Source organism: Hyperolius riggenbachi, chromosome 4, assembly GCF_040937935.1.
Source record: "Hyperolius riggenbachi isolate aHypRig1 chromosome 4, aHypRig1.pri, whole genome shotgun sequence".
Classification (NCBI taxonomy): domain Eukaryota; kingdom Metazoa; phylum Chordata; class Amphibia; order Anura; family Hyperoliidae; genus Hyperolius; species Hyperolius riggenbachi.
Window position 1 is genome coordinate 219,089,725 of NC_090649.1, and position 27,892 is coordinate 219,117,616.

At 45.6% G+C, this 27,892-nt stretch overlaps 1 protein-coding gene across 2 annotated transcripts in view; it reads right to left on the reverse strand.

Moving 5' to 3' along the window:
- LOC137571761 (glutathione S-transferase 3-like) overlaps nt 1-27,892 on the reverse strand; it is a 90,707-nt gene that overhangs the window by 22,208 nt on the left and 40,607 nt on the right. The window contains exons 2-3 of one of the 2 annotated variants that reach the window (XM_068281359.1): nt 7,162-7,259; nt 4,684-4,735 (exon numbers count right to left, since the gene is read on the reverse strand). In XM_068281359.1, the coding sequence (XP_068137460.1) occupies nt 4,684-4,735; nt 7,162-7,248 (139 nt within the window). In that variant the 5' untranslated portion in view covers nt 7,249-7,259. The remainder of the gene's footprint in view (nt 1-4,683; nt 4,736-7,161; nt 7,260-27,892) is intronic. The other variant, XM_068281360.1, reaches the window with a different exon arrangement.

Here is a 27,892-nt window from a genome sequence, read left to right on the forward strand (position 1 = left end):
AATTTTTGGGAGAACAAGTGAGCACCCACAGGAAACCTACACAAGCTTAAAGGGAGTCCGAGGAGTGCACGAATTTAAAAGAATACACTTACCTGGGGCTTCTTCCAGCTTATCGTAGGCGACAAGGTCCTGCAGCGTCCTACTGGGTCCTCTCCTTCAGCCTCCGCCGGCCCCCCGTTACCGGCGACACCCGGGCCTGGTGTCAGGTCAGCTCTTCCTGGTTAATGACGCAATGCGTCATCACGTGGTCCGCGTCGCGGAAAACCCATGCATGCGCAGACCTGTCACGCCGACCGCCATGATGACACGAAGCAGCCGGCGTGATGATGCATTGCGTCATTAACCAGGAAGAGTCGGCCCAACACCAGGCCCGTGTGTCGCCGGGTGACGTCGGTAATGGAGGGCCGGCAGAGGCTGAAGGAGAGGACCCAGGAAGACGCCGCAGGACCTACGATAAGCTAGAAGAAGCCCCATGTAAGCATTCTTTTAAATTCGGGCACTCCTTGGAGTCCCTTTAAAGAGAAAATGCAAACTCCTTGCAAATATTGTACTTGCTAGGATTCAGACGTAGGACTCTACTGCTGCAAGGTCAGAGTGCTACTCACTTCCGATCAAGTACCCTTATTGTTCAGATACCATTCTGCTGTTTGTTGGAGTTGGATAATTTGTCATGTTGCAACATGTGTGTAAGTAAATTTTCCTGATTTTAATATAGACGTAATAATGATGTGTGTGTCAGCATCTCGTGTGCATAGAGTTCATGCCTTAATGATGTGTTGCTTAGTTACTGAGGGAGTTATTAACTTTAGTCCACACCAAAGTGCCTGCAGCACTGAAAAGCTGGCTTATTGCAAATGTGAAGCTGCATATAAAATTACAGTTTACAGTAGATTTCCTGTGCCGACCAAGATTCCACTTGTCTATTTCAAACCAAAAGCAAAATCATTGCTGAATTGGCTCTTTATTAAACTGGCCTGCAGAAAACAGACAGTGAAGTAAATATGAGGAAGTGGAACCACGTGACATCTGCTCTCAGACAAAGCAGTAAACAGTCTGTTGTGGAGATTACCATCCGTGTGTCACACACACTGATCACAAAATAGGAGCAGAGCACAAGAATTTCACTTTGACTGAGCAGATCCATTTCCTAATTGCTGTTTCCCATCATAAGTTGAGCAAGTGTCTATACACTTGCATTGCTGAGGAAATGGGATACCATGAATGCAGAAACAGAAGACTGAAGTGTAGAAAGGTCAGGAGCTGGGAGATTGTGTCGGGTATCATCAGCATAGAGTTGATATTGAAAACCGCGCATTTATTGTTTCAGAACATGAGTACAGATGGAGAAGAGACGAGGTCCAAGGACAAAGCCTTGTGGGACACCAACAGACAACAGCCTTTGAGAGGAGTAATGGAATAGGAGACAGTGAAAGAACATCCAGACATGTAGGCAAAAATACAAGGATGTGCTAGGCCCTTGAAAGTTGAAACCTGGACACAAGAGTGTTTCATATAAAAACATTTAAGCACCCAACAACAAAAAACTACTAAAAATAAAAAATTGAATTTAAATCAATCAGGAGTAAAGGTGGCCATACACTGGAAGATGGTTGCCAGACATGCCCAAAAGACAGACCCCACTTTCATCAGAAAAGGATCTATTCCTTCCACACAATACCTGTAAATATTCTATAGATTTAAGCATGACACAATGCAATGCTATGGGCCGATCTGCCACCTATCCCAACCCGGCGCTGATCAATTAAGATTTTCTATTTGACCAATTCAATCAATTTTCAGCCAAAATTTATCGAATTATTGATCTAATCTGCTGGGAAATTATGGGACACATTATGGGCACCATAACGTCATCTGGGTGATTTATTTGGCTTGGAACATTTATATTATAGATAAGATGAAAAACATGTAAGGAGAGGCAATGAGATACATTTTATGAAGCAACCCCTACATATGTATTGCCTTGCCTTTATTTTTGCACTACAATGCCCACCTTAAGTGTGTACACACACCTAAAATGTCACCCGCAGAGATCAGGACCCGATCTTTTGGTGCGACAGTTCAGGGCCAATTGCTGTACAGATGTGGGTGGCAATAGAAGTGTTGATAGAAATTCTGTTGCTATGGAGGAGGTAGAAGCGACAATATCATGGTGCACGAATGAGTGGCTTTGAGCAGGGAAGTTGAGGAGGAGAACAATGCACTGGGATGAGATGAAGCAGCAGTCTGGATCTCCTAGTAATGCATCCAGGAGGCTGCACACATGCTAGATTCTTGGCAGATATGGGCCAGACCAGTCGCCTCAGTCAAAGACCCCCTAGCTAGCATGTGTAGGAGGCGACAATGTTCATCAGGTTATTCATTGTAATCTCTCCTGCTCTGCATTGTAAGCCTCATATGTGCCTTCTAATCATTTTTCTACTTAACAGGCTAAACTGTGAGAAGTACAAGTAGTTCCTAACTTGTGAACGACCCGCCAATATGAATTCAAAGAAAAAATGATTTTTAAACGCTGTAAAATGACATGTAGCTGCAGTACACTGTACTATATCGCAAGTTCTGAGTTCTGCAGACACATTTAAACATTTTAAAGCAAACTTGTGATCCAGTGCTGGGACCCTCTGGAAGTGTGAGTGGATTACATTTAATCAATTCATTTTCAAAATCGTAATGACGTATAATTTTCATTGCAAATTTTTTTGTGATATTTTCTGTAAAATTAGCACGTTATGATCATCACTAGGGCAGAAAGAGGCAGAGGTGGTACAAAGGGACACAGTGTGGCAAAGGTGGTACAAAGGGACACAGTGGAGGCAGAGGTGGTACAAAGGTACACAGTGTGGCAAAGGTGGTACAAAGGGACACAGTGGAGGCAGAGTTAGTACAGTGGGACACAGTGGAGGCAAAGGTAGTACAGTGGGACACAGTGGAGGCAGAGGTAGTACAGTGGGACACAGTGGAGGCAGAGGTAGTACAAAGGTACACAGTGTGGCAAAGGTGGTACAAAGGGACACAGTGGAGGCAGAGTTAGTACAGTGGGACACAGTGGAGGCAAAGGTAGTACAGTGGGACACAGTGGAGGCAGAGGTAGTACAGTGGGACACAGTGGAGGCAGAGGTAGTACAGTGGGACACAGTGGAGGCAGAGGTAGTACAGTGGGACACAGTGGAGGCAGAGGTAGTACAGTGGGACACAGTGGAGGCAGAGGTAGTACAGTGGGACACAGTGGAGGCAGAGGTAGTACAGTGGGACACAGTGGAGGCAGAGGTAGTACAGTGGGACACAGTGGAGGCAGAGGTAGTACAGTGGGACACAGTGGAGGCAGAGGTAGTACAGTGGGACACAGTGGAGGCAGAGGTAGTACAATGGGACACAGTGGAGGCAGACGTAGTACAGTGGGACACAGTGGAGGCAGAGGTAGTACAGTGGGACACAGTGGAGGCAGAGGTAGTACAATGGGACACAGTGGAGGCAGAGGTAGTACAGTGGGACACAGTGGAGGCAGAGGTAGTACAATGGGACACAGTGGAGGCAGAGGTAGTACAGTGGGACACAGTGGAGGCAGAGGTAGTACAGTGGGACACAGTGGAGGCAGAGGTAGTACAGTGGGACACAGTGGAGGCAGAGGTAGTACAGTGGGACACAGTGGAGGCAGAGGTAGCACAGTGGGACACAGTGGAGGCAGAGGTAGTACAGTGGGACACAGTGGAGGCAGAGGTAGAACAAAGGGACACAGTGGAGGCAGAGGTGGAACAAAGGGACACAGTGGAGGCAGAGGTAGTACAGTGGGACACAGTGAAGGCAGAGGTAGTACAATGGGACACAGTGAAGGCAGAGGTAGTAGAGTGGGACACAGTGGAGGCAGAGGTGGTACAATGGGACACAGTGGAGGCAGAGGTAGTACAATGGGACACAGTGGAGGCAGAGGTAGTACAGTGGGACACAGTGGAGGCAGAGGTAGTACAATGGGACACAGTGGAGGCAGAGGTAGTACAGTGGGACACAGTGGAGGCAGAGGTAGTACAATGGGACACAGTGGAGGCAGAGGTAGTACAGTGGGTCACAGTGGAGGCAGAGGTGGTACAATGGTACAAAGTGGAGGCAGAGGTAGTACAATGGGACACAGTGAAGGCAGAGGTAGTACAAAGGGACACAGTGGAGGCAGAGGTGGAACAAAGGGACACAGTGGAGGCAGAAGTGGCACAGAGGGTGACACTGAGGGAATAGAGGGATAGAGGTGAAACTGTGGAGGGCAGAGGTGGCACAGAGGGGACACTGAGGGAACAGGGGGAAAGAGGTGACAAATTTGGGGTCAGAGGTGGCACAGAGGGGACAATAAGAAAACAGGGGGACAGAGGTAACATAGTGGGGGGACAGAGAGGGACACTGAAGGCATCGTGGAACAGAGGTGATACAGGGGGACAGAGGTGACACAGTGGAGGGGACAGAGGGCAGCACTGAAGGCACAGGGTACAGAGGTGACACGGGGGGACACTGGAGGCACAGGGGGGGTACAGAGAAGGTACAGGGGACAGAGATGGCACAGTGTTCCGACTTAAGAATGGATTCAGGTTAAGAACGAACCTACAGTCCCTATCTCGTTTGTTAGCTGGGGGCTACCTGTACATCATAGGAGAAAAAAAAAAGAATAAAGACATTTCATACTTTTCACCATATTTTCATAGTCCTTTTTTGTTTCCACAAACTTTTCTTCAAACTGTCAGGATGAAAGAAAAACAATAACATTCAAAAGTCAATAACAGAAGTCAAACAACCCCACTTGAATGCTTAAAGTGATCTAAGCTTTCATCTTAGATAAAGTTGACAAGAAATAAGTAATTTTAGTATGGACTCAGTGTTAAACAAAGTTATAGAAGTATAAAAATCACCAGTAGAGAAAAGCTTGATGCACACCTATGACTGCTTGCTACACTAAAACATAGCTTGCTTGCTACACTAAAACATGGCTTAAACATCAGACGGTGCAACTTTCTGATGAAAACACAGGCTATATAGTATTGCATGAAGAGTAGTGAATCCAGGAGCACTTATTCTTCATTTAAAAATATGCTTATAGCAATCAAATAGTGAATAAAAAGTACACAATACTTATCAGACACAAGGCAGCGATGTAATGATGCAGAGGAAGATTGATGATAGTTTCGCCTGGAGGGCTTTCTCAAGACGGTATGTCAACCCCAGCTACCTGCCCACCTTTATACCTGGCTGGAGACACTCCCATTCATCAATTACCACCAGGAACCTGTCCCAAACTACACACTAGCTGTACCAACAAAACATAACTCACCTAGTGGGGTGCCTTCCAGGTGAAACGATCGTCGACCTTCCTCCGCACCACTACATCACTGCCTTGTGTCTGATAAGTATTGTGTACCTTTTATTCACTGTTCGATTGTTATAAGCATTTTTTAAATGAAGAATCATTACAAGTGTTTTAATGACGAGTGCTCCTGGAGTCTCTACTCTTCATGCAATAAAGTAATATAAGTAAACACCTCCCCAGTAGGTGCATGACTGTGAATTGTAATTTTAGTGCCATCAATTCCCCAATCTTGATCAGTATAGTGGATCAGTATAGTGTAGTAATTGCCAATAAAATTTGACCAGTACCTTGGTCGCAGTCACTGATTTGGATGCAATGGCCAGGTCTGCTCTTTCCACCCACATCCCCACTCACCTTTCTTTCATCACCATGGATAGACAGGCAGGCAAGGGGAAAGTGGATGAGGCATGACATCACGGTGCGCAAAAAAACAGAGAAGCTGGCCACTGTATTATGACTGCTCTTCATAAGTGCATGGATTTTGCATTGGGAGATACTACTCTATACTGATGTGGATCAGGTAACTATAAACATAGCTCCCAACTGTCCTTCTTTCGGAGGGACAGTCCCTCTTTAGGAACCCTGTCCCTCTGTCCTTCTTTCCTCCTCATTTGTCCCTCTTTCAGGACTTAGTCACTCTATGTAAATATATATATTTCTCTACTAAAAAAATGTGTTTGATTGACTGTAAACTTTATTCCCATCCTTTAAATTGATATATGACTAATTTAAAATGTTAATATGACGGAAAATAAACCAGGATAAAGAGGACCCGTGTGGTTTGAATGATAAAACAACAAATTTTTCTTATTAAATGTTTATTGTATGCATGATTCCCTGCAAGGGGGTGTGGTTAGAGGTGTGGCAGGGGTGTGGCTTAAGTGTCCCTCTTTCTCATCTCAAAAAGTTGAGAGGTATGTATAAATACAGTCACAGATCCCCCAACCATCCCAAATTCAGCGGAACTGTTTCGGGTTGGAGGATCTGCCTTGTGGCACCCCCCTTGTGACCCGAGGGCAGAGGAGGGAAAAGAAAATGATCGAGGCACCAGCCGCGCACTGGTGCGTAACATAGGTGTGCAGGGAGGGGGCGACATCATTCCGTTCTTCCTCCTGCTCTATGGGCCCCCCTCTTGTGTCCTCTTGCAGAGTATTGGCGCAGCGGTTTATCTCACCTGTCATACGTTCCAGCGCCCGGCTTCTTTCTACTTACTGTTTCCCATGACACGTCATGCCGAGAAACAGGGAGTAGAGGGAAGCTGGTCGCCGGAACGAATGACAGGTGAGATAAAGGCCAGCACCGCTGCGCCAATACTCTGCAAGCGGACACAGGAGGGGGGCCCATGGAGAGGGAGGGAGGGGTGATGTCGGACCCTCTCCCTGTATCCCCATAGTACTCAACACCTGTAATGCAATCCAGGGGCACCCTCCCAGTGCACCCTCCTCCCTACCCAGGACACCCTCCTCCCCATGCAGAATGCCACCCTCCTCCTACCCACTGGCACCTTCTTCCCCACCCACTGACACCTTTTTTCCCACCCATTGGCACCCTGGCTACAGTTACTGCCATTTGTTCTAATACAATGTTCTGTTAAACTACACAGACATACTGCCACTCACTTTATTCAAGCAATGCTAAGCACAAATACACTGAAAAAGAACCCAATTGTGACACCTGCAAATCTCATACCTTGGGAAGGGGTCACTGATGTGAAGTGTGGATTAAGCATGGTGTGTAGGAGGTTGTACAAAATACCATCATAGTGCTACCGAATACTAACAGTGCTTTATAATACTGACCTCAACTCCAGCTGCAGCTAAAAGCCAGCGTATAGACTCCATTCTGCCACGTCCACGGAAGTAGTGAAGCACTGGTTTATTAGACATGTTAGCGGTCACTAGAATAAATCAGGCAAATAGCATGTAAAAATGAAAGCTTTAGCAGCAATGCGTTTACCACAGTCATAATGCATTTTATATCAAAAACAGAAATGGCGTAAAAAGGGTTTCCAAATTTTCTTGGCAGAGGCAAACCATTACACTTCCTGTATTATCTCATATTGCAACTTTTTTGCCAACTTGTCATAGTTAATTAAGTTAATTATGCATGAAAAAAAATTGCTTCAATTTTATGGCTAATTAAGCAAATAAATTGCCACCTATGCCACAGAATGTCTCATTAATTATCTATTTTGATATTACCAAGGAATTCATGGCAACTTTTCAGCTATCTCTGTTGTATGGCTGAGGGCCCTTTTCCACAAGCAGCTGACAGGCAGGGAAAAGACTGTCGAACTCCCACAGCTGCTTGCTGCTGTGCTGCCTGGCAACTCCTTGCTGATGTCTGGTCACTGCTTGCTGATGCTTGGTAACCGCTCACTGAGCACGCAGTTCAGCCGCCTGTGGAAAAGGGCCCTTGGGGTCCTTTTCCACAAGCAGTTGATAGGCAATGAAAAGCCTAAAAAAAACTCGCACAACTGCTTGCTGCTGCCTGGCAACTAGTTACCAGGCAGCAGCAAGCAGTTGCCAGACAGCAGCAAGCAGTTGTGAACGTATGACAGGCTTTTTACTGCCTATCAACTGCTTGTGGAAAAGGGGCCTTAGGCCTCTTTTCCACGAACTGTTGAGCTGTGTGCTCAGCAAGCAGTTACCAGGCAGCAGCAAGCAGTTGTGAGAGTTTGAGAGGCATTTAACTGCTTGTAAACAGTTCGTGGAAAAGAGGCCTCCAGAAGGCTGGCTGAACCAGACCTAAGCTGTTCTGAACAAAGCCAAGCTGTACTTGTAGAGGGAAGGCTCTGGATACAATAGAACCTTCTCGATTCTCAGTCTATCCCATTGTTCCTGCATTGCCGCCGATTGAAGTTACTTGCAGTATGGATGCACTCCTCTTCAGAACTACCCAAGGATGTGAGTAGCTCCAAAGGCGGCCTACGGAGTGCTGGAGACCTAGAAGAACGAGTAACTTCAGCCCGGGACCGCCCAGAAACAAAAGGATGGACCAAGGACTGTGAAGACTCTATGGTATCCACAGCTTTCCCTCTACTTAGGTATGTATCAAACCTGTAGTGAATTTTTCACTTTTGAATTTATTTTGATTGAAATAATTTGAAAAAAAAAGTGAGGGAGTAATTACAGTTAGGGGTCAGCTTTCCCTACTTATTATCAGCCTCCATTCACAGCACGAGGTCTTCCTCCCCTTTGTTTGTTACTTTTCTTTCTTCATTTAACCATGTTCAGAAACTTGAAATGCTTCTTCTTTGCAGTAACTGATGCCGATTGTTATTACATTGGCTTTTATGAGAGATAAATCTCACGTTAGAAATAACACATTAAATAATAATAATGGGGTGTATTCACAGAAGTACGTTAAATCACATGAAGATTTTACTGGGACTTCTGCCAGTAAGATAGCGTGCATTGCACAATTAGCATGACCAGTGTTTCCTAGGTAAATGCCCCTTACTTTTCTGAATCCACCTCAAGAGGCCTGATGCACAATATCGCAGTAACACTGCTGTGCACACAGGGCACGGCAATATTGCCCTTACTTCTGGCAGCAAGTACTGCAAGTTACGCTATTAGGCGTGACCCGTGGTACTCAAGTAGTGCAACCATTGCTACAGTAACAAACATTACTCATGGCGTGACAGTATTATCACAATTTTGTGCATTAGGCCCAAGGTATGGTAACCTGAGGTAATGTATGGGAGGTAAATCGTAAATAAACCCATTTATGTGCAACATTAATAGGGGTTTCTAAAGAACCTCTATGGTAGCAATATCTCTAGCAAGTGGCTGGATTCTGCAGAGGCCAATAGCGGAGCTGCTGGCCAACCACCCCTTGTAGTGTGTTACAGAAGCCTTAGCGGCTGCTGTCATTCTCCTCCTTTTGCTGCATGTTACTAATTGGATCTTGATAGGTGCAGAGTGAGAACAACGATAATACACAATAACAGGGCCTTGCATTTTTTCCATATCTCCAAGTATGTGCAACTAATAACTGTTCTTTTACTGAAAATAAAACACAAGGGGCTTGATTTACAAAGCCGTGCTATGCATTTAGCACACAATGTGACGCGCGCGAAGGTTTGCGCGCGTAAAAGACTTCCATGCACGCGCAAACGAAAGTTGTTGTGCGGTAATGTGCAGACTTTGCCACGTTAGTGCGCAAGAATAAATCTTTACACGCGCAAACCTTCCCACGCGTCACATTGGGTGCTAAATGAATAGCACGGTCATGCTATGCATTAGCACAGCTTTGTGAATCAAGCCTAATGCATTTTGCAAGCCTAGAATGTGTTCAGCTTCAAGGGCAGAGGCAATATTGTCTGAAGACTTCACACAATTAATTCTAACCCTTGAACCCAATCCACCCTTAAAAACCAATAGATGTCTATAGGTACAGTGTGAAAATGTATATGTCCCTTCCTCATTCCCCACTGCAGCATTTTCACAATGGTTTCTAATCTTTACTCAGTTTAAATACTGCAGTTTGTTTGAACACGCGGGGCTGGGCTGAGGGGTAGGCAGGGGAGGCACCTGTCTTGGGTATATTAGCAGCAAGGACACCAGTAGCCTTTTCTGGTTCATTGTTCAGTGGCACAGTGTGTTTTTCAGGCTGATACTGAGAACCATTAGAATGGCAAAGGTTAGCTTTGAGTAATGAAAATGTTTTTCTTTGAGGGAGGAGGGATTTCACATCTCCAACTAATACTATAAATGGGAAAGTTTGGATGTTTGTTACTCGATCATGCAAAAATGGCTGAATGGATTTGAATGAAATTTGGCACACACATAGTACATTGCCTGGAATAACATATAGGATACGTTTTATCCCCATAACCAAAAAGTGGGCGGAGACAAATACAAATTTCACTGGGTAAACTGCAGCCATTCTTACACTGTTAATGGTAGGGTTCTCAAACTTTGCACAGTTGGTCGCTGGGTGACTGGGATTAATATTCAGAAAAGTGGGCAGAGCTTATAAAAGCCAATCAAAATTCACCTATTGATTTTCAAGGGAAATATTTACATTGCTGCCATTCTTGCACTGTTAATGGCACACAAGCCTCAAACCTGGTTGATCATTGGGTGACTGGGGTTCAAATTCAGAAAAGGGGGTGGAGCCACAAACAGCCAATCAGGTTCGTTTCATTTCAATACAAATTATTAATGCCAAAGACTGCCAAACTCACAAACTTGGTCATTGAGTAATTTATTAATTGAGTGTTAGGGTTACAAAAAGTGGGTGCAGCCAACACCTGCCAGATACATAACCGGGCAATGCAGGGTCATAAGTGGACGGAGACAAATACAAATTTCACTGGGAAAATGTAAACTGCAGCCATTCCTACACTGTTAATGTTAGGGTTCTCAAACTTTGCATAGTTGGTCAGCGGGTGACTGGGATTAATATTCAGAGAAGTGGGTGGAGCCTACAAAAGCCAATCAAAATTCACCTATTGATTTTCAAATGGAATATTTGATTGCTGCAATTCTTGCACTGTTAATGGCACAAGCCTCAAAACTGGTACATTTGGTCATTGGGTAGCTGGGGTTTAAACTCAGAAAAGGGGGTGGAGCCACAAACAGACAATCAGATTTTTTAAATTTCAATGCAAATTATTGATGCCAAAGACCACAAAGCTCACAAACTTGGTCATTGAGTAATTGTGTGTTAGGGTTAGAAAAAGTGAGGGCAGCCAACACCAGCCAAATACATAACCGGGCAACACCAGGTCATCACTGGGCAGAGACAAATAAACATTTCACAGAGAGAATGTAAACTGCAGCCATTCTTACACTGTTAATGTTAGGGTTCTCAAACTTTGCACAGTTGGTCACTGGGTAACAGGGATTATTATTCAGAAAAGTGAGTGGAGCCTACAAAAGCCAATCAAAATTCACCTATTGATTTTCAAGAGGAATATTTAATTGCTGCCATTCTTGCACTGTAAATGGCACAAGCCTCAAACCTGGTATGGTTGATCATTGGGTGACGGGGATTCAAATTCAAAAAACGGGTGAAGCCACAACCAATCAGATTTGTTTCATTTCGATGCAAATTATTGATGCCAAAGACCACAAAGTTCACAAACTAGGTCGGAAGTCCGGTAGCGCCAGCGGGGCCAGGAGCACGGAGAGATGTCGACAGCTGCCCTGCGCCTAATACGTCATGACGCGTTTCGCCGTTCCACGCCTTCATCAGATTTGATGCCCCGCTGGCGCTACCGGACTTCCGGATTCCCACTACTACTGGCCACAGTGTGGAGGCGACTTGGCAGGAGATCCCATCCCTTGGGCACGGTGATATACATCTTGAGTGTGATAAGTTTTATTGTCATTTATACAGTGTGAGTTTTATTCTTTACCTTGCGAAAGAGGCAAAATTAAAAAGGTTAATGCACCAGAGCGTGCTCCTCTCTTTTTTTGTTTCTGTTTTAATATTGTCAGAAACATCTGATCTGTTGCATGCTTGTTCAGGGTCTATAGCTGAAAGTATTAGAGGCAGAGGATCAGTAGGATAGCCAGGCAACTGGTATTGCTTAAAAGTAAATAAACATGGCAGCCTCCATATAACTCTCACCTTGGGTTCACTTTAAGATCCTAACGCCCACAAACTAGCAGCCAGTACATACCGTGTTTCCCCGAAAGTAAGACAGCGGATTATATTAATCTTTTCTCCAAAATATGTACTGGGGTTTATTTTCAGGGGATGTCTTCTTATATTTTTTGGCAGCTCTCCCTGCTGTGCAATGTACAGTACTAATCAGGCACCAGCCCTGTCATCCCTGCACACAGCTGATAAGCTTGCTGTGCGCCAGGATGACATGACTGGTGCCTGATCAGCACTGCACCACGTTGTGTCCCCGCTGCAGGCACTGCATTGTGTCCCTACTTCTGGCCGCATAATGTGACTGTTGAAAATGTTGTGACAGTGCTCCTCTTCTTAATGTCTACAAGGCTGAAAAAACTGAAAAAACAAGCTCCACATAGTGCATTACTGTTGATACAGAATTATACACACATGCATCCACCCAGTGACAAAAAGTGATTTTGAGCTCCACTTCATGTGACATCCAAATGAGATGGGCTGATGAGTCCAAGCTGATGAAACGCGTAGGGCGGAGCCAGGTGCGTCTGATGTCACAGAGCAGTGGGATTGGTGCATGGAGAGGAGCGCTACATACAGCGGAGGTACGGGACGCCGACACCGCGGTGAGAGAGTGATATTGCTGGGCTGAGAGGCCCGATGAGCGCAGTTTCTTTCTATCTAAGTGAGTGCACTGGAGTGCGCAGGCCAGGGGTGTTAACTGTGTAAACAATATTATGCTATGTGCTATTTATTTGTTTTTACATGTGCAATTTGGATTAAACAGGATATTTTATACTTTTGAATCGCTGGAGCTGTGAAATTTGTTGCCTTTAGGCAAAGCGATAGATCCACCTGGAGTTTGAGGTGGCACCCATCTGGTGAGCGACTGTATTAAAGGGGGTGCATTTGGATGTCACATGAAGTGGAGCACAAAATCACTTTTTGTCACTGGGTGGATGCATGTGTGTATAATTCTGTATCAACAGTAATGCACTATGTGGAGCTTGTTTTTTCAGCCTTGTAGACATTAAGAAGAGGAGCACTGTTACAACAACATTTTCAACATTATCTAAATGGACTTGTGGTAGCGAATACTCAAAAACATAGAATCATTGGTATAAAGGCAGGCGCAGTTTGCATTTAGATTGTCGCATAATGTGACTGGTAATCAAAGTGACAGCAGTACCTGAAAGATGTGGTGTGCATCTGTATATAGCGTCCTACTGTACGGGCTCCTGATGCCTCACACAGGCGGACACTCCATACATTCCAGGCTGCGTCGCATGTGAATCCCAGGTATGCCCACCTTCTTCACCCATCTGCTGTGAGTCTGCTGAGGCTGTGTTTCTCATTAGAGCCGATGGTCAAGGAGGCGGGGCCAAGGAGCCCGTACGGTATGACGCTGTATACAGATGCACACCCCATCCTCCAGGTACTGCTGTCACTTTGACTACCAGTCACAGTTCATGGCCAGAAGCAGGGACACAATGCACGCCAGCAGCAGGGACGCAATGTATCGCCAACAAATTGTGTCTGGAGCACCTTCTTGTGGCCGGAAAAACTGGAGGATTACTGTATGAGAGTGTGACTTGGGGTGCAATATGGGCTGCCGCTAGAGCTTACTTTCGGGGTAGGGCTTATATGTTGAGCGTGCTCAAAATTTCAGATAGGGCTTATTTTCAGGGGATATCTTATTTTAGGGGAAAGACTGTATGTAGAGGCCTCGGGGGAATGTAAGTGTTGGGAGGCAGTGAGGATTTACAATAAATAAGACTGCTCAGATGCGCTCCTCACGGTTTTCAGAGGGGAGGTAGGAGAGGGTGTATACTCGTTAAGAATTGCACAGAAGTCTGCAAACCAAAACGATAGCAAAATTACTTGTCTACCATTGTATACAAAATGGGAGGAAGTGCCCCAATGCAGTATGCAATGGGTAAATATGGGTAATGAAACGGTCTTATCTCAGGTAGGTTTAAAGATAATAATTTTATTGGACACAGGAGAAAATGATGCACTTCGCGGGACCTGACTGTTTCCTCAGGTCTATAAATCAGTGCCTATAATGGGAGGCGCCCCCAGTTCATACATGCAGCTGAGTAAGTACTGTAGACCTGAGGAAGCTGGCAGGTCCTGCAAAACATGTTGTCTTTTCCTGTGCCCAATAACATTGCATACTACATTAGGACGCCTTCAACCATTTTGTGTACAGTTCCGGCCCCCAAGGGTGTCCCCTGTGATAATTATCCATGGGTCCTTTTTCAGGAGTGTGACCCAACCTATGCTGAGGAGGATGTGCAACCTGCATGAAGGCGCAATTCTCCATCTGCCTAATTGCAACTCAGGGTTGCAAGTAGTATTTGTTTCACACATTATTTCATTGCCTGGAAATACTACACTACCTAGTGCTCCTGGTGTTTTTTTTTTTCTCCTTCCGGGTCCTGAGATTCATCATCCGAATTTCATAGCCAGAACACTCCTCATGTCTACCATTGAAGTTGAATCACTAAAATGTTGGTAAAATTCCCATGAGTAGACAGCGCGTAGAAATTTAGCGGTGTTTATGCAAACAACGTAATGGCGATGTAGCGCAGCTTGTGTTATGTATACAATATGCGCTACACTTTGCACATAGAAGTTTTACCCACATTTAGTGAATCACCCTCACTTATAAATATCACCATTTTTTTTAATCAAATGTGGAATTTCACGTTTGATTAAAAAAAAAATTGCGATGATATTGATCAATACCTGATATTTATCAGTACCTCAACCTTCATGTGAAGAATAAACCATCCCCACCAGATCAGCTACAGTATATGCATTGCAGAAATTTTTTGCAAACGCAGCTAACTGTATACCCTTGTCCTTCAATTTCATTTAGCTAAGCAGAGTGGTGCACAAGTTCCCCATTTACTGTAATTGAAAATGAAGATGAGCTTTTTTGACTTATGCTGGGCTTCTGTGTCCCCCGTTCCATCTGCCAAGTTTCAGTGCAGAGCGGTCCATGTAGGATGTGTTACAGCATGGGTCCCCTCCCCCTACCTCCCATGTCTGTTATTGTTTTCAGCATATCCTTTATTGTGTCAGAATAATCTCCTAACCTTTATGGTGTCATACACCAGATATTCATCTGATCACCAGGACCATAGGAGGTCTCCTTTGTCAAGGTACTTGACAAAGGGGACATGCCATAGCTCTGAAGCAGTGGCTGGTGATCAGATGGATATCTGGTTTATGACACAAGGACATTTATGTTGTACTTGGTGTGCGATCCTCTGAATTTGTTCTATTGGTGATTACTGGTATAGCACATGGGAGGGGGGCGGGAGAGGCAGAAGGAGCCACACTGCAACATGTATCTATGTCAATACTTGTAGGCAGAGGAAATGGCAATACTTATTGTCGCATGGTCACTTTACTTAGAGTGGGTGTCAAAAGACCAAACTGCCACCTTCTCTGACCGCTCTCCATCTCAGATTATCTGAGATCAAGCAAAGTAAAGAAAAATTAAGGTTTGCGTTAAGCTAGTTCATGTTATTAAACTTGCAAGTCATGCTGTGCTGTTTTTCTGGTCTATACGTTATGGTTATCAGTATGTAGATAAGGCACAAACCAAACATCACACAGTGCTAAGAAAAGGGTTTACTGCATATATAGTCACTGACAAACATATTGTACAGAGGAGTAAAGCCCCATCTACACGAGGCAATTTTCTGTCAGATAGACCAGTGATCTGATAAGAAATTGCATGGTGTGTAAACGTCCAAATTGTTTCCGATTTTGCAATCGCTTTTGCATTGATAAGTACTCAAAATTGATCGGAATACGATTGGACCAGTCGGAAATCGTCTAATAGATCCATCGATCTGATGGAAAATTGTACCATGTAGATGGGGCTTAAAGGCTGGTTGCCACGGACATCTGAACCAACCGCCGCAGCAGCCCGGCGACTAGTTCCGAATGCTTTTATGTAGGCTTGCAGAAAAGCATTTGTCAGTTTTTCAGCGATGCTTCCCGGCATGCAGCATTTTTCATCCCCGCAGGGATCACGGAAGCGTGGTTGTAAACGATTCCGGAAGCAACATGTTACTTACAGGATCAGATAAGTGCCGGCAAAAATCAGGATCGAAACGTGGTGTTTGCACAAATGACGGTAAGCGATAGTACCGACGGCTGTCCATTAATCTGAATGAACAGCATTAAAGGATACCACAGCCCAAAGGCTGTGGTAAAATACGGTACATGCTGCAATGCAAGCAAAGAAGGATCCGCAGGCCAGGCCAGGTAGAAGAAAAAAGCTGACAAATTTTATTTGAAAAATTCCACACACAGTGCAATAAAAGGAAGACAGAATTAGCTAACGTGTATCGGGCCTACAATCTGCCCTTAATCATAGCTACAATAAATCTGTCTAGAACAGGGCTTATATGCAGGTGGGGGGAGAAAGGATCCCCACCCACTCGCCATATGACCCAGATCGTTAAGGTACAAAGCATCCATATACACAGAAAACATGTTACAGACATATTTAATAACAATAGTATAAAGTTTAGAAAATGTAAAAAAGTTACCACTAGAGAAATGTATGGAAATCCAATATACGAAGAAATGCATATAATATATATACAATATAAATGCAGTAAAAAGGAGGAGGAAAGCCAACCATAAGCATGGGAAATAAGATCATAACAAAAATATGAATGCACAAAATCACATACAGATATTAATACGTGTACACTAGACTTAGATCCCAGCGCTTATTTAAACCATCTGGCACACGAGTGCCCATTAGGTGGATCCAATAAGCTTCCCGTCTAAGAAGTAAACTATGGATATCCCCTCCTCTAGTCGGACAAACAACACGCTCCACCCCTTGGAAACTGAAAGACGAAAGATCGCCCTTATGAACTGTTTCGAAATGTTTCGAAACAGACGATTTCCGGAAAGTATTCCAATTGGTTCCGCAATAGTGTTCCGCTATTCGGGCTCTAAGATTTCGGGTGGTACACCCGAAATATTGAATGCGACACGCAACACATGAGATCACATAAACGGTGTATTTAGTATTGCAGTTTACATATTGCTTAATTGGAAAATCTCTATTACCTGAAAATGAAAAAATCGTAGTACCTCGCCTATGGCAATGACAATAATGACAGGTCGAAAAACCACAAGGATATGAGCCCACCGTGGTGAGCCAGGTAGGTGTACGCATAGACGAGGGAGATCGAAAAAGGCTGGGGGAAAGGATAGATCCCAAAGTGTGGGCCTTTCTCGCAGAGAAACGACAACCACTGTTAACGATCTCTCTAAGCCTGGAATCTGAATGTAACACAGGAATATATTGTTTTACAATTTTCGTAATCTTATCAATGGTCACAATGTTGAATCTGTACCATCTGTGGCAACTGTTCTTAGCACACACTCTCCCCAAATGTCTGTTGAACCATCAGGGGGCACAGATGCGGATATATCTTCTAACGATACTGTGAATAATGAGTTTGCAGTGGGTTCATCTGTGGCCCCTTGTGACAAGACGATACAGTCCAAAGTGTCCAGTTATGGTTTTGACCCTGGAGACAATTTGGACATGTATGGAGGTCTGTTGCAGGACACAGATCGTAAAAACAAATTTATGTCTGTTTTTTCAGGAGATAGTAGTGCTACCAGTTTACAACCAGAATTAACTTTACACTCTTTACAAACTACTCTGGAATGTTTAATGGATAAAGAGGTGCGTTTGTGGTGGGACGTGACGAGTTTAAAGCATTATATTGGTAAAGGCATTATACCGAGAGGCCTACGTATTAAGAAAGTTCCCACCACCATATACTCTGACAGGTTCATTCTAGAATGGAATCAGATTTTGTCAGACTGCTCAGCTTATGAAGCTTATCGTGACCTATGAGGAGCAGAAACTTATCGATCTTAGACTGCAGATAGATAAAACCAACGAGGATCTTAGGAAGTTTGACACTTTGGCTCTCTATGATGAACTTAATTCCAAACTGAAAACTAATATTAATAAGTTGGAGACCATCATCATGGAGACAAAGCGTGTCAAGTTCCTGAGAGACACGAATGACTACAATCGTAATGTTGTTTATGAGTGGGGACGGTGGGAGTCTATTTATAGATCACCTAAATCTATTTTGAAAAAATTTACCCCTAAAAAGAACGTTAGTTTCAGCTCTTCTGACAACTCAGGGTCTCAGTCTGACGCTTCAGATATATCAGATATGCATCGCCAAAATCTGCAATCTGTTTTCCCTAATTCCACCAATTTACCTGGGGTCCCTCCTGTGCTTCAAACTTCTGGGGTCCCCATTCCTCCAATGTCATACTACAGGAATCAGAGAAAATTTCCCAAAATGAAAAAACAAAAGAAACGTACAAGACAAGCGGGGCGGAAACATCGAAAATCGCCAAAACAGCCGATAATTGGGTCAGCCTCTCCACCCCAAAAGGTTGTTAATCTGTCAGATTATGTTCTTTCTACGGATCAGATCAATTTATTGTCTAGGGGCTTATCTTTTGCTCCCTCTAGCCACTTAGATCTTTTTCGTACCATCCTGGATCTCAACAAGTTCGTGAGAAACTTGGTGGTTAAAAAACATTTTTTTGAGGATGAAACTAAACCCTTTTGTCCTCGAAGTCCATAGAGGATGTTCCCTCTTTTCAGGACATCAGGGCGATCCAGGCTTTGCAAGTTTTGGCAGATGTGGAACCTTCGAAGGTGACTCTAGAACAAGTAATCCCTATTTCAATCTCTAATCCCTCCTTTTATCCAGTTAATGCTAGGTCCCCTGAGTTAGACACTTTTCAGGATCTTGTGGAGAGGGACTTGACAGAGTTGTCTCGTACGGCCAGGGCACCGTCCGACCTCTCTGTCTCCGAGCGACAAGCTTTGACTTCTTTACAGACTAATATTAATATTGTCATACGCTCGGCAGACAAGGGGGGTTCGGTCGTTGTCCTGAACGCGTCCGATTATCGGGCTGAGGCTCTTAGACAGTTGGGGGATGTGGATGTGTATCGGCCCCTCCTTCGAGATCCCACTCAGAGTTTCCTGTGTGATCTTCGGGGACTTTTGGAATTCGGGCACAGATCTGGAGTTCTTACTAAACGTGTATCCGAATTCTTGTGTCCATTATGCCCCATTGTGCCCGTCTTCCATCATCTTCCCAAGATCCACAAACCGGACGTTCCCCCCCGGGGCCGGCCAATTGTGGCTGGGATTGGCTCCGTGGGGGAGCGTCTGGGTGAGTGGGTCGATGCGCATCTCCACCCCCTAGTTGTCAGACTACCTGGTTATTTGCAAGAAACACGACATGTTCTATCCAGTTTTGTGTGGAATATAGTATTTATGGATTACTATGGATGTTACTGTGAAGAAACGCGGAAAAGCCGCCGCAAGTACTCAGAGTGAGGCGGCTGTTTCCGCGTCCAACATGGCTACACAACGCAGAGAAACCGCCGCATGCCGCATGGGCAGAGCGGTGGAGTCCGTGTTGGATGCGGCGGATTGTACGCGTGGCAATGGTACTGACATTGTGGTGGGACGCGGGGAAGCTGCCGCTTGCTTGGAGAGCGGTGCAGCGGCCCCCGCACCCGAATCAGCGGATACATTGCAAGACATGTCTGGTGTGGCTGGAACTGCTAGTCCACACAGGTTCAGAAGGATGCGCGCGCGCTGAGAGGCAGAGCTTATATGACAGCCAGAGAAGAGTCAGCTGACCAAGCTGGTCAGCTGACATTTTCACCATCTTCCATTGGTCCAGCACTTAGGGGCGGCGCTGGAGAGCGCTTTAGTATATATACTGGGTGCTGGTCATTTCTCTGGTGTCTGGCGTTGCGATCACTACGTGGTAGCACTCAGACCTTGTCTGTATCTGTGTCCTAGCATAGTTTCCAAAGGTGTTGACGATCAAGGAACTCACACCTTAGCGTTAGTGCAGATCACCAATAATCGGGTATATTCTGCATTCTCGGTGATACTGCAGTTCACCGGTAATCAGACCCTCTCTGTGTTACACCGATCGTTACAGAACGCCAGACCAAACTGCAAATGGACGCACACACTGACCGTCTGGGCGCACTTGCCACTTCGGTGGAAAACATCAACCAAGTGCTGGGTAGTCACAAGACTATGATTGACGCCTTGTCTGGTTCATTACAAACCCTCCAGACAGCAGTGGAAGAGGTGCGATCCCCTCCTAGCTCTGACATGCGTTTGCCTGTACCTGAAAAATTTTCTGGTCACAGATCTGACTTCCGCAATTTTAGAAATAGAGTGTTATCTAACTTTGAGTTGAAACCCCGATCTTCTGGAACTGGGGCCCAAAGGGTCACATTTATTAAGACTTTGTTATCAGGCGATTCTCAGACGTGGGCGTACAGTTTGCCCACCGGAGACTTAGCCCTCACCTCTGTGGATGAATTTTTAAAGCTATGGCAGTAATTTACGACGACCCAGACCTTGCTGCGACTTCTGAGCGGAAGCTCAAGCTTTTGCGTCAAGGCAAGGGTCCGGTCGAGGATTACGCAGCCGAATTTAGGAGGTGGTCAGTTTCAGCCAGGTGGGACACCTATGCCCTCTTAAATTGTTTCTTATCAGGGTTGTCAGATGAGGTCTCAGATCTTATGTTAAGTCTGCCTGAACCAAAAACAGTCGATGAGGCCATTTCGTCAGCCATTCGAGTCGACCACAGACTGCGCTATCAGAAACAGACCGGAGGTAGTAGTCATGTAAGAATGGTGTCCTACGCTGCACCTCCAGTAATTCCGCCTCCTCCTGTCTCGCAAATGCAAAAAAAAAAATGCAAATTGGTCGGTCGAAACTATCCCAAGTGGAGCGAAGACGTAGGATGTCTGAGCAGCTGTGTCTTTACTGCGCAGAGGGGGGTCATAGAGTACGTAATTGCCCTAACAAGTCGGGAAACGCTACCGCCTAGGAGTTGTAGGGGGTAACACCCTAGGCGCACGACTTTTACCACTAGAAGATAAATGGTTACTTCTTCCTTGTACTGTCACATGGGAAGATAAAACTGAGATTTCTGAGGCTTTTGTTGATTCAGGCTCTGCAGCTAATTTTATGGATTTCGAATTTGCAAAGAAATTGGGTATTCCGCTCACCCCCGTAAAACCACCCATTCAGGTTACGGCAGTAGATGATTCCCCCCTGCAAAGTAATCATCCACTGTCTCAGACACCAGAGGTGGAAGTCACTATAGGGGTGTTACATAAGGAGAAACTGCAGTTTTTTGTGTTACACATGACCACCTCCACAGTCATCCTTGGCATGCCATGGTTGCACCTTCACTCCCCACAGATCGATTGGGCCACTGGTCAGCTAACTAGCTGGTCAACTCAGTGTTTTTAGCAGTGTTTAGGGAGGGTGACACTGGGCCAGACCAGGATTCATTTGGAGGGGGTACCTGTGCAGTATTCCGAGTATTCAGATGTGTTCTGTCCCAAGGCTGCTGATAAGTTACCTCCACATCGCCCGTTTGCTTGCCCCATTGATCTCCGATCTGGTTGTATGCCCCCTAGGGGTCATCTCTACAATTTGTCTGGGCCAGAGAAAGTGGCCATGCAGGAATACATTCGTGAAAATTTAGCCAAGGGGTTCATTCGCCCTTCCCGGTCGCCCACTGGTGCAGGGTTCTTTTTCGTTAAGAAAATAGATGGAGGCCTGCGACCATGTATTGATTACTGGGGTCTGAACAAAATCACAGTGAAGAATCGCTACCCCTTGCCCCTGATAGATGACTTGTTTACACAGGTTACCGACGCTAAGATCTTTTCACAGTTGGATTTACGGGGTGCATACAACCTGGTACGGATTAGAAAGGGCGATGAATGGAAGACGGCCTTTAACACGCCCGACGGGCATTACGAGTACCTAGTGATGCCCTTCGGGCTGTGTAACGCTCCGGCCGTCTTCCAAGAACTAATTAATGAGGTATTCAGGGAGGTGTTGGGAAAATTCGTGTTGGTGTACCTGGATGATATACTTATTTTTTCTAACAACCTCTCTGAGCACAGGACACACGTCAAGTTTGTATTGGACAAACTAAGGCAAAACCTGCTTTATGCTAAATTGGAGAAATGCATCTTCGAGGTAACATCTGTCACCTTTTTAGGGTACATAATTTCCACCTCGGGCCTGTCTAGGGACCCTGCCAAAGTCTCTGCTGTGTTGGAATGGCCTCAACCTGTGGGGTTAAAATCTCTTCAAAGATTTTTAGGCTTTGCCAATTTCTATAGAAGGTTCATAAAGGGGTACTCCACTGTCATTGCACCCCTTACCAGTCTCACTAAAAAAAGGGGCAGATACCACCCACTGGTCTCCAGAAGCTCTGCATGCATTCTCCACTTTGAAAGAGTTGTTTTGCTCTGCACCCATCCTAAGACACGTTGACACCGCCTATCCCTTCATTGTTGAGGTAGACGCCTCGGAGGTCGGGATAGGGGCTGTGCTGTCTCAGCGGTCAGGGTTGCAGGGTAGATTGCACCCATGCGCCTATTTTTCTCATAGGTTCTCTCCGGCAGAGAGAAACTACGATATAGGCAACAGAGAGCTCCTAGCCATCAAATTGGCCTTTGAAGAATGGCGTCATTGGTTGAAGGGAGCAGAACATACGATTACAGTTTACACTGATCACAAGAATTTGGAATACATCGAGGGAGCTAAGAGATTAAGCCCCCGTCAGGCTCGATGGTCATTTTTCTTCTCGAGGTTCAGATATAATTATAATTACATACACTCCGGGTAGTAGAAACATTAAGGCAGATGCCCTGTCCAGATGCTTTGAGCCGGAGACAGCACAGCCCTCCGCCCCAGAGACCATTGTCCCACAGAGACTGGTACTAGCAACTACTGAGACTTGGGAGGACTGGATAGAGACTTTAAGTCCCCTTCAACAGGACGTCCCGGAGGGAAAGCCCGAGGGGGTTATGTTTATACCACTACCATTCCGTCTTAAGATTTTGCAGATGTTCCACTCACACAAAAACGCAGGACACCCTGGGGTCTCCAGAACACAGGATCTTGTTGCCAGGTGTGCGGTGGCCGTCTCTGGCAACAGACTGCAAGGAATATGTTAGAGAATGTGCTGTGTGTGCGAAAAGTAAGCCCTCCCGGCTGGCACCTGTGGGAACGTTGCAGCCCTTGCCCACCCCGAGTGAACCGTGGACCCACTTGTCCATGGATTTTGTGGGTGAGCTTCCCAGGTCTGAGGGCATGTCGGTCATTTGGGTGGTAGTCGACCGCTTTAGTAAAATGGCCCATTTGGTGCCCCTGAAAGGACTCCCCTCGGCCCAGGAGTTGGCCGATTTGTTCATCAGCCACGTTTTCCGATTGCATGGCATTCCGGAAAACATACTGTCAGATCGGGGAGTCCAATTTGTTTCGAAGTTTTGGAGGGCATTTTGTCACCAAATGGGCATGGAACTGTCATTTTCGTCAGGCTACCACCCACAGACCAATGGTCAGACTGAAAGAGTCAATCAATCATTGGAACAGTTTTTGAGGTGTTACGTTGCAGAAGCACAGAATGATTGGGTCAAGTTTTTGCCCTTCGCAGAATTCGCGCACAATAATTTGAAAAGTTCTTCCTCCGGATTTTGTCCATTTCAGATAGTGACCGGGAAGTTGCCTAAATTCTCCCCATTGCCAGTCACCTCCACTCCGTTTCCAGCTCTGGAGGCCTGGCAAAGGTCATTTAAAGACATGTGGTGGATCGTGGAAAATAATTTGGGGAAGGCGTTTCAAAGTCAAAAAGGTGAAGCTGACAAAAGACGTTCCTTAGAGTGGAAGTTCCAACCAGGAGACTTAGTCTGGGTGTCCACACGTCACTTGACCTTGAAACAGCCCTCAGCCAAGTTGGGGCCCAGGTTTGTGGGTCCATTTCCAGTAACTAGAAAGATCAACAATGTTACTTATGCCATTGATCTTCCTGCCAGTATGCGTGGCGTAAGATCCTTTCATGTGTCCCTGCTTAAGCCAGCAGTCCATGTGGGTCCCACTCCTCCTCCTCCTGTGATGATAGATGACCAACCTGAGTACGAAGTAGAGAAGATTTTAGACTCACGCATAGTTCAGAACTCAGTACAGTATCTGGTTCATTGGAAAGGGTATGGTATTGAGGAGAGATCATGGGTACCTGAAGGTCGCATGCATGCTGACAAATTAAGAAGGGAGTTCCACGAGTTGCATCCTGAGAAGCCTGGTAGGAGCTGTCCGGAGTCCACTCCTCAGAGGGGGGGTACTGTGAAGAAACGCGGAAAAGCTGCCGTAAGTGCTCAGAGCGAGGCGGCTGTTTCCGCGTCCAACATGGCGACACAACGCGGAGAAACCGCCGCATGCCGCATGGGCAGAGCGGTGGAGTCTGCGTTGGATGCGGCGGATTGTACGCGTGGCAATGGTACTGACATTGTGGTGGGACGCGGGGAAGCTGCCGCTTGCTTGGAGAGCGGTGCGGCCCCCGCGCCCGAATCAGCGGATACATTGCAAGACATGTCTGGTGTGGCTGGGACTGCTAGTCCACACAGGTTCAGAAGGACGCACGCGCGTGCTGAGAGGCAGAGCTTATATGACAGCCAGAGAAGAGTCAGCTGACCAAGCTGGTCAGCTGACATATTCACCATCTTCCATTGGTCCAGCACTTAGGGGCGGCGCTGGAGAGCGCTTTAGTATATATACTGGGTGCTGGTCATTTCTCTGGTGTCTGGCGTTGCGATCACTACATGGTAGCACTCAGACCTTGTCTGTATCTGTGTCCTAGCATAGTTTCCAAAGGTGTTGACGATCAAGGAACTCACACCTTAGCGTTAGGAATATTGAACTGTATTATTTGTTATGACCTTCTGCCTGCCTCACTATTCCTCTGAACTCTGATTCTGTACCTTGCTATTTTCTGATATCCTGTTGCCAAACTCTGCTCGTTCCTGGACTCTGTATTTGCCTCCTGATTCTGTACCCTGCTATTCAGTTACTCCGTTGCCAAACCCTGCCTGTCTCAAGAATCTGTACCTTATCTGCCTGTGTGTTTACGACCTGGTTTGTCCGACCTCGAGAACTGGCCTTACTGTTAGAGGCAGTTCCCAGACCTGTTAGTGACACCCCCTCATTGGTGTCACTCACACTCTGTCCTTCCTACTCTCTGCTTAGCTCCTCCCCCGGGAGAGTCTAGGCCTACGGAAGGAGCATACTTCTGTGTGCACTCAAAGTATTACTGTTGCACTAACACTCACTCGTTACTCAGGTGTCCAGAGGTTAGAATATATATCTCATTATCGGTGATACTGCAGATCACCAATAATCGGGTATATTCTGCATTCTCGGTGATACTGCAGTTCACCGGTAATCAGACCTTCTCTGTGTTACACCGATCGTTACAGTTTCATCCTTGTATTCGTCCATTCCACATACTTTGGCCCTAGAGGCTCTAGAATTTCACCTTAGCAAATATTCATCGCTTGACGTTCCTCTGCGGGTCTTCCTTGGGAGGGCTGTTGAGTACCTCCTCACACACAACTATTTTATGTTTGATTCAGGGTTTTATCTCCAGAGATGCGGAGCTTCTATGGGGGCAAAGTTTTCCCCTTCCCTTGCGAACCTATACATGGGTTGGTGGGAGGAGCTCCGCATCTTTGGAGATGACAACCCCTATGCCTGCCACATTGTTTGGTATGGCAGATTCATTGATGACTTGCTTTTGGTGTGGGGGGGTCCTCCGGCCCTCCTGGGGGACTTTCTGGCATATGCCAATGAAAATGATCTAAATTTGAAATTCACTATGAACTCTGATTTCTTCAAAATTGACTATTTGGACTTGACTTTAACTGCAGATCTTATCTCCCATAGGGTCTCAACACGAACGTTTCGAAAACCGACAGCAGGCAATTCTATTTACTTTACAAATTCGTGTCACCCTAGGCACACTATTAATGCCATCCCCACTGGGGAATTCACAAGGGCAGCTAGAAACTGTTCAAGCATAGATGAACTCAATCAGGAATGTCTTTTAGTTGAGGAAAGGCTAAGATGCAGGGGGTACAACAAACAACAGTTAGCTGTGGGACGCTCTAGGGGTACTAGAAGACCACGCTCAGATTTGCTAAAATACACCAATCGAAATAATGCTGGAGTGGGTAAACCGACTTTTGTTACCGACTATAGCCTGGAGTTTGATAAGATTACGAAAATTGTAAAACAATATATTCCTGTGTTACATTCAGATTCCAGGCTTAGAGAGATCGTTAACAGTGGTTGTCGTTTCTCTGCCAGAAAGGCCCGCACTTTGGATCTATCCTTTCCCCCAGCCTTTTTCGATCTCCCTCGTCTATGCGTACACCTACCTGGCTCACCACGGTGGGCTCATATCCTTGTGGTTTTTTGACCTGCCATTATTGTCATTGCCATAGGCGAGGTACTACGATTTTTTCATTTTCAGCTTATTGGATCCACCGAATGGGCACTCGTGTGCCAGATGGTTTAAATAAGCGCTGGGATCTAAGTCTAGTGTACACGTATTAATATCTGTATGTGATTTTGTGCATTCATATTTTTGTTATGATCTTATTTCCCATGCTTATGGTTGGCTTTCCTCCTCCTTTTTACTGCATTTATATTGTATATATATTATATGCATTTCTTCGTATATTGGATTTCCATACATATTCTCTAGTGGTAACTTTTTTACATTTTCTAAACTTTATACTATTGTTATTAAATATGTCTGTAACATGTTTTCTGTATATATGGATGCTTTGTACCTTTAAGATCTGGGTCATATGGCGAGTGGGTGGGGATCCTTTCTCCCCCCACCTGCATATAAGCCCTGTTCTAGACAGATTTATTTTAGCTATGATTAAGGGCAGATTATAGGCCCGATACGCGTTAGCTAATTCTGTCTTCCTTTTATTGCACTGTGTGTGGAATTTTTCAAATAAAATTTGTCAGCTTTTTTCTTCTACCTGGCCTGGCCTGCGGATCCTTCTTTGCTTGTACTTTTGGATTGGCTTGGCTTCCCAGATCCCGCACCGACTAGCTGGAGGTGAGGGGGGTAGAGCGTATATGAACTTTCCAATTTTGCACATGCTGCAATGCATAGGGAATAAAAAGGGCATACTTACCACTTCCCTTGTTTTGTTCCCTGCTATCGGCCCCCGCTCATCTCCTACAGCTGCCGGTACCGGGCCGACTCTCCTGACCCATTACCAGGACATACTGCGCTGTGCATGCGCAGTATGTCCTATAATTTTCCCTTCTGCCGTCGCATCATGACGGCAGAAGTACAGACACTCACCCGCCTCATTCTCAGCGTGTGCGCTCCACTATAAAGCTAGGGTGAGATGCTAGCTGGAGTAGCGCCGGGAGCGGCGATTTGGAGAGAGTGGGGAGGGGGAGCATCTTTTGGAGCATTTGTACATAGATGCAATGACATCTATGTTAATGCAGCACATAAATCGCCACATTTATATATGTATGTTTGCATGATACATGCATGTAATAAGCTACGTCCATACAGAGATTTGTGCCATTCAGCATGACACAGCCCACAAGCGATCCACCCGGCAGATCAACTCATTCCCCATGACAGCCAATCCCATTGTGCACTCTGCACCCCCGCCTAGTGATGTCACGCACACGACGCTCCGTCGTCCCTTCGTCATCTCTCCACCCCCCCACACCGCCTTCTCAGTTACACAGCTGACTGCACGTCTGTGCAGCCCGATCCCCGACAGGTGACTTTTTAGTAGCAGGTTTGTACGCACCTTTAAGAGGAAACCTAAAGAGGGAGTATGGACACAATGCATTTGATGTCTCGTTTTAAATAAAAAACAAAAATCTAACTGGTTATCTATTAAGGTGCACACTAACGGTACAATTTTTTCATCAGATGTAATCTTTCAATACAATTTTTACAA